The sequence below is a fragment of the Salvia miltiorrhiza genome, chromosome 5, assembly GCF_028751815.1.
Source record: "Salvia miltiorrhiza cultivar Shanhuang (shh) chromosome 5, IMPLAD_Smil_shh, whole genome shotgun sequence".
NCBI lineage: Eukaryota > Viridiplantae > Streptophyta > Magnoliopsida > Lamiales > Lamiaceae > Salvia > Salvia miltiorrhiza.
The window spans coordinates 36,089,900-36,098,105 of NC_080391.1; the positions used below are offsets into that span (position 1 = coordinate 36,089,900).

General features: G+C 39.4%; 1 protein-coding gene across 1 annotated transcript; it reads left to right on the plus strand.

Annotated features, from left to right (window-relative positions):
- Positions 1-1,222: 1,222 nt before the first annotated feature.
- Positions 1,223-2,396, plus strand: LOC130987033 (putative zinc finger protein CONSTANS-LIKE 11). The gene is made up of 2 exons (XM_057910595.1): positions 1,223-1,896; positions 1,980-2,396. Exons 1-2 carry the CDS (start codon positions 1,318-1,320, stop codon positions 2,214-2,216), a joined length of 816 nt encoding a protein of 271 aa, XP_057766578.1. The 5' UTR covers positions 1,223-1,317; the 3' UTR covers positions 2,217-2,396.
- Positions 2,397-8,206: the final 5,810 nt, after the last annotated feature.

Here is an 8,206-nt window from a genome sequence, read left to right on the forward strand (position 1 = left end):
GTAATAGTGTACTTTAAACTGTTATATGATTTTGCAAAATTATTTGATAGTCCTAAAATTTTGGAGGCAGTGATTGGCGAGGTGCCGATGGCAATAGAGAAAAAGCAGGAGACGACGATGCTGAAAATCAAGAAAGAGGCAGTGGTTTGTCCCCTTGGGATGGCCTAGTGGTTGGGTGGTTGCCTGTTGTCCAAGAAGTCACAGGTTCGAATACTCTCGGCCACAATAACCATTAGGTGGGGTGTGTGTGGTTTATATTATTTATAATGTAATTTCATCAAAAAAAAAGAAAGAGGCAGTGGAGAATCGAGAGAGAGAAAAGAAAGGCAAACGAAGTGGAGGCGAGAGATAGAGGTGCCAGATAGTGGTGGCGGTGTTGCAACATGGGCCGAGGCAAGAGGGGTAGTGGTTGCCGAGACAGAAAGATAATTGAGATAGATAGGTGAATGAAGCTATTGCAGGTGGCGGCGGTGCAGAATAGGGGAGAGAAATAGGGAGGGAGATGCATGGTCTAGTTATTAATGGTCATATTGGTATATTCATACCAAAAGTATTATTGTTTTCAATTTTTATTTTTATAGGTAAGTTTTTTTGTTTAAAATATTTCTTTCATCTCATAATAAATTTTCTAATTTGTTTTGAGACGGTAATTTAAGTGGATATGATTAAAGAGTAAAAATAATAAAAAAAGGTAGAGTTCATTTTTATTTTGTGAGAAAATAGAATTAAAGTGTAAATAATTGAAAAAATAAAAAGATAAAAAGTGGAGCTCACGTTTTTATTTTAGAAAAAAAATATTACTCCCTCCGTCCCATTATTTATGACTTGTTGCTTTTGGGTACAAAAATTAAGAAAAATAAGATTATAGTGTAAAAATGTATTATGGATCCATATATTTTATAATATAAAATTATTGCCTAAAGGAGAAACGAATCATTTATGTTTAGACAATTCAAAATAAAATATGTGCCATTAATAATAGGACGGAGGAAATATGTTATCGCTGAAAAAGAAAAATATGACAATTATTATGAAATCGAGTGGGGGAATAGGCTAGAGTAGCCAATTAAAGTCTAAAATATACTAATGCTTACTAATATAATTATATTAACTCATACTACTGTTAAAAAAACCAAAACGGGAATGATTACTAGGGGCGGTTTCATGGTTTGGGAACAGGTGGATTTCCATAAGTAGATGCAAGTTGCACTTTGCGTGATTATGACCATTTACATTTTCGAGATAATAGTAATAATTAATTGTTTTTATCACTACTAACTAAAATAGAAGACCTCAGCTCACCCCTCTTTTATAAATATGATATGCCCATCCAAGCTCCCATTTCTCTTCCTCACTAAATTTATCCAAAAAAGAAACGGAGCATATCTCGAGAGAGAGATCCAATTAATCCGATCAATGTCGAAAGGAAGGTGTGAGCTGTGCAGCAATCCTGCAAGAATGTTCTGCGACTCCGATCAAGCGAGTCTGTGCTGGGAGTGCGACGAGAAGGTCCACGCCGCCAATTTCCTGGTGGCCAAGCACTCCCGCACCCTCCTCTGCCACGTCTGCCACTCGCCTACGCCGTGGAAGGCCGCCGGCCCCAAGCTCGGCCCCACCGTTTCCGTCTGCCACGCCTGCGCTCATCGCAACCAACACCCATCTCAAACCACTGAAACCGACTCTGACGATGATGATCGCCAATATTCTGCCACTGAGACAGATGATTCCAGTGAAGACGAAGATGAGGCCGAGGCCGAGGACGTGGATGAGAATCAAGTGGTGCCGTGGTCGGATTCGCCGCCGGCCAGCGCCGACGATGAGGAAGAGAATGAGAATGAGAATGTTTCTCTCTCCTCCTCAAAAAGAGCCCGTGACGACCCTTTCCCGTCTTCTGAGGTAAAAAAAATTCATCAAATCGTTTCACATATATACACGTTGAAATTGATGGGTTGGTGATGATAAATTTTGGGTTGGTGTAGGATGAGGATGGATGCTGCTCATCAGAGAATGCGGAAATGAGGAGTTACGAATCGGAATCGTATGAGAATTGTAGTTCCTCGTCGTTAAGACCATTGAAGATGCGGAGGGAGGGTGAGGGGACGGCCGCCATTGTGGAGAAACTGCGGAGATTCGAGCAACAAATTGTGACTGTGAGAGAGGAAAGCGTGGAGGCGTCGGCCATCATATTAGGTCTTTGCAATCTCACCCGGGATTGAACACCCTTTTCCTTTTGTTTATGTTGATTGTTTTTTTTTTTTTTTTTTTTTGAATTACTAAAACTTCCAGACTCGTTATTTCTGATCATTTCATCCTTGGTTAAGTATTTCGCTCATCTGGATTCTAGTTGTATTTTTTTTTTAATTCCAATTTTAATTAGATCAGATGATTACTTCAAATTAGTTCATTGTTGGTGTAAAAGTTAGTAATAACAACGGATGTGACAATGCCAATTAAAATTATTATTAATATAATCTCCATTTTATAGAAAATTATTATGTTCAGTGTATTACCATAAATGAGAATTTTCTTACCAAGTGTCATAAATTTAATCCCAGCAAAGTATCTATAATTCTGTTGTGATATTGATTCACCTTTCTCCAACACCTCGTGGTAGAAGACGAGAACTGGTGATTAGTCGTTACCAATCTGCAGTAGCTACTGCACTCTAATTTAAGTCTCCTGCACACATGCAAGGATAACAATCAAAACTTAGAATGAAAAGAATAGGAAAAAAGGATAACAATCGAAACTTAGAATGAAAAGAATAGGAAAAAAGGATTGCTAAAGAATAGGAAAAAAGGATAGCAATCGAAACTTAGAATGAGAAGAATAGGGAAAAAGAATGACAGTTAGGATAAGTGAATTTGTAATCCACTCTTTTCCCTTGCTACACAACAACCACAAGTGTCCAATTGAGAGGTCAGATATACCGACTCAACAACACACTCAAAACTCCATATATAGCTCCTCCACAAAGCCTAGAAAAACATTGTTGCTTATTCGAGGCTGCGATGAGGATCTATAAATCCTTAAGCTTGAAAAACTCACATAGAAAGAACTCGGGGCAAAAGGAAAGAGATGATCAAATTTGATCCTAGGCACAAACATAAAATGGGGGCTGCCATGGTTGTGAGCAGTGATGGGCCTTTGAGAGTTGGGCCAACATATTTTAACATTTTCCACGTCTGGCTCAACCTTGTTTTATGATCCATCTAAGAGAGAATAAAATCGCACAAAAAAATCATCATCACATAATCTTGATATAGAATCAGAACATATTGCAGTATAATTGACAAATAAATATAATGCAAACTGTATGACAAAAATATTTATTCTCATTAATAAGGAAATAAAGTTAATACAAGTATACTAGTAGTTTAAAGCATGCTTTTCAGTATACATAACTCTAGCAAGGCGCGCGCAACAGTAGCATCGGCATTGGGCGACAAAGCAGGTGCATCGTACGTTGGGCAACTCGATCCGCGTGAACGTGCGTAGTTGCCAGGATACATACAAAAAGAGGTTATTCACACATTTCGTTCAAAGATATGTCGCATCAAGTGTTGGCATGAATTGAAAGGAAATGATATATTCAACCTATTCCTTCCAAGATATGTCGTGCCAAGTGTTGGCACGAATGGTGTGAAACTGTGAATGGGTTCTATTTGGACTAAACTAACAGCTAAAGTCGCCCGCAATAGTACGAGATCTGTAACTCGGCTCTAGACTTGACGGATGATCCCACAGACCAACACAAGTCTTTTCTAGCGTGTTTTGTCCTCACTTGCACGTTCCTCGAGAAATTTTCAGGGGTCACCCATCCTGGAATTGCTCCAAGATAAGCACGCTTAACCTTGAAGTTTCTTCTATGTGGTCACCAGAAAAGAAGATGCACCTTGTTGTATCAGTAGCACCAATCAAATCATTACTCTAAACTCAATTTGGTTGAAAGGATAAATCAGAGATAGACTACTTCGAGTGAGCCAAAACTCCAGGTAAAGAAGAAAAAAAATAAGAGCAGAAAATGTTCATTCATTAATTCCCAACGTACATCTTTCTGCAGCTATTTAATCACTACTTGTCAAAACGGCACCACACACTATCATGCAGAAACCTCAACAGAAAAGGTAAACCTAACAGAAAAGTGGTCCCCTAAACCAAGTGCTCACACGTCTGCTACATAACAAAGTCTTCAAAACGCTCCGGGATCTTTTTGTTGTGAATGAGTCGTCGTTCAGTAAGTGGGCCTTCTCCCAATTGGGTTGCCTTATCATTTGTGATATTGGGCTTCTTTGAAATGGATCCAATAGTTGTATCATTCTCCCCACCTTCAAAAACAACCTTGTCCTCAAGGTTAAAATTTGGGAATGAACCTTGCACCTTCTCCCTAGACTCCTAAGTCGAATATTCTGGTGGTTCTCTGGTCCACTAAATTAAAACCTATCGTTGTGGTACCGATGGAGTAATAACTTCTTGTGCGCCGCAGATGGCGAGTGGACCGGCATTGGCGCTGATCCAAGTGCTATTTCGGGCAATGCACACAGTGGAGTAGAGCTGCTTTCCTTGAACAGCTTCAACTTAGAGACGTGGAACACGGGATGAATGCGGCTCTCCGGCGGGAGGGCTAAGTGATACACAACATAGCCAATATGCTCGGTGACACGAAATGGCCCATAAATCGTTAAGCAATTTTTGGAGATCGGTGGCCTCGAATTGAAGTTTGGTGGTAAGGTGATACGTCTTTGACTTTTGGGCCATTTGGGCCTATTTTTCCATTTTATTTGCGTCAGTTTAGGTCGTTCCAGGAGAAAACCAGGTTGTAAAGGGAAAGCAGTCCTGTAGAGCGCAAACGGAATAAATGTGATCGGAATGGGCATTACCAGCCAAGATTGCAATGTCATGTTTGCCACCATGGAGCCTAGACGCAGTACCTCTCAAGTATTACTTGAGCCGGGCATGGGAACCCGAAGTAACCCACCTGGTATGAGTCAAACTGAAAGAAGCAATCTATCTGACCACTACAATCTGAAGCAGCCAACCATTGCCAGGATTTGGAATCAAATGCAAGGAGATGTGAGGGATGATCGTGGAAGACAAGAGAAAGAGGTAGAAGAATCCAGAAGGATGGAGAGCTAACCTAATCTGCAGCTGGAGGAAAGAATCAATCGGATCTTCAATCATATCAATCAAGGTTGTAGCCAGAAAAGGAAAGAAGATCCTGATGGAGATTGAAGGCCGGCGCAGCTAGGATTAGCCCTCCTCTAGATGCAAGTATAAGAGAAGAAACAACCCCAACTATAAAGAACTTTTGCTCGTACTTAGAACTTTTGATATTTATGGCCAACGTGTGGCATTTTAGTTCCAGAAACAATTTATATTTCAGTTGATTTAATTCCGTTCAAACACTTTACTGTTTTCTAGTATTTTCAATCGTGTGCAAGGAACAAGATCGAGGCGGTTTGCCTTAGGTACTTTTATATATTCGAGTATTTATCTTTGCTACATGTTAAATTCAAGTTATTTCGCATTAATGTTTGTCAATATGTGTAAGTTGTTCCTTTGGTATGGTTAAGGGGTGAAAATAATTGTCGTCGATATGTAAATCTATAGTGAGGCATTTGTGCTTTCGGTTGAGTCTAGTAATTCCGGATGGATCTGTGCCGAACTATGGACAGTAGGGGCCTAACGGGTGATCTCCGTTCGGTAAAAGGCTGTCCATGTCAAGCAAAGGACATACATATTTAGGCGTGACAACCAGTATGCCCATGACCGAGTAGCTAAACAGCATCAACAAAAGATGTTGTAGATCCGGAAGGCGAGGAAAGGATTGATGGGATACACAGTACATTGTCCTTCCTCGATTTTGGGCTTCTCTAGCAACTACCCATCAACTGTAACGAGGCATAAAGCCATAGTTATCGATCGAGGGAAGCACTACACATCCGTAGGAGTATCACATGATTGGTTGGACGCAGTTCTGGAAATGAATATCCCATGATGATACACCTTCGAAGGTGCGAAATCGTGGACCTCAGGAGAGAAGGTTGGTGAGGGTCATACTTGGTGAATAACGGGTATGACTACTACCTAACGAGAAGTGAAGCACAACCTTGTGACCGGGGAAAAACTGTGATCTTCGGACCAAGTGATTACAATGGACTCAACCATCCTAAGTGTGAAGTATGATCTCTTAAAACGCCCCAATGTCTTTGGGCCACGCCTTGAGATTATATGGATCATGGATGGATCATCAGTATGCCTATGACCAACATAAAATATCGACAATAGTTATGCCCTAACCGAAAACCCTTACCCCTTGTTATATTTGAACTTCGTTTCGTTTATTTGTGCAGGTTATACAGATTGAGACTCGTGACACCTCAATTTGTCCTTGGAGAACAAAGTGTTCCTCACTCCCTGTGGTATTCGACCCTATACTTACTACTAGACTAATCTTTGGTTGTGGGCATAGGAGAGTGTTCTGTCCGTCTTGGGCAAACACAAGTATTTTGATCATACCGCATGACGGGTGTGTGTCATAGGGCTGCAACTGGACCAAGACCATATCATCTACCTTAAACTCAACATCGCGTTTATGACTATCCGGTTGCTGCTTCATGCGAAATTGAGACTACCGGAGAATCTCTTTCAACTAATTAGTAAGGCATCACGTTGCTGTAAAAGATCATCCAAGGCTTGAATGGACGTCGCGTCGGGTGATTAAGGAGGGATCATCTGAGGTTTACGGCCATAAAGAGCTTCAAAATGTGTCATGCGAATACTGCTGCAATACGAAGTATTATGTAAATATTCTGCCCATCCTAAGTAAGACGCCCATGATGTTGGTCTCGCAAGGGTGAAAGCTCTCAGGTACTGCTCAAGGGTGTGGTTGACCACCTCTGTTTGGCCGTCAGTTTGAGGATGGTAAGTTGTACTATGTCGGAGCGTGGTACCACAGATGTTAGGTCCGGAGGGTCTCGAATAGGTGTATGAGGGGGATACACCTATAGGCTATTTTTAATGAAGATCTCAATATAGAGATCAAAATGAAACTTTAAACACAAACTCAGACACCGGTTTACTGAAAAGAGATTTGACCAAAACAGGGTTGACGACTGATACTGAAAGACTCTTCAGTAAGGAGTTATCAGTTAAGTCACAAGAACTTAACTGATGCACGTAAGGCTTCAGTCGAGTTTGATAAACAGAGATGTTATAAATCTTACTGACTATCAGAAGATAGATCAGTCAGACTGATAACACACGCAGCGGAAATCCTTTGTTTCGCAATAGCTTTTTGGGTTGAGCACATTGTTAGGCTTAAGTTTCTCTGACTGTTTGATTCAATTAATTTAGATTGTTATTCCTTTCTTTGTTCTTGTTTATCTTGTTTGCTTTATTGCTTGATCACCAATTTAGCATAATCATAGGTTTTAATTTGAGATCGGGAGATGATGATTATTACCTGAACTAAGAACATAGAACACATTTATTTTAATTCTAAAGGGAATTGATAATTGTGAGGGCATTAATCCTAGGAACTTTTAGGAGTTACATGTTAGAAGTGTGATCCAGGGATGGTAGCCTTGCATGTAATCAACGGTTTGTATGCCACGGGAGTGGGTATGAACTAACTTAGAGATTGCCTTAGGAATCATCTTATTAATTGAATTGAACGTGTTAGTTAGGAGAATCTGTTGAAACCTTTATCTTGGGAAATTCTCTCTTTTCTGTTACTTCGCATTCTCATAGCTTGATTTCTTCTCTTTTCAGTATTTATTTATTTAATTTGTTTTCAAAATCAAAACTTTAAATTTTGTTTTTCCAGATAGAATAAAGTAATTTAGGATAAGCATTGATAATAATTAGTCTCTATGGATTCGACATTGTAACTGCTATACACAATTGCACTCGTACACTTGCGGCGTGTTAAATAAAATTAGCGAACACCTACAAAATTGGCCTCTTAAAAAATCACAATGAAATTAAATTTTTTTTTTTAGTGAGAATCAATGAAATTCAATTTTGATATTAAAGATATTTAGTAAAATTTATATTTTATCTTTTTCTAAATTAGTCTTTAATTTTAGGGTTTGTTATAGTTTCTATCCTCGTGTTTGATAGATATTTTCTTTACGAAAAATATCAATTTTATACTTAATTTTTAAAAATATTTTCAAATCTTCCATTAGACTAAATTTCCAAC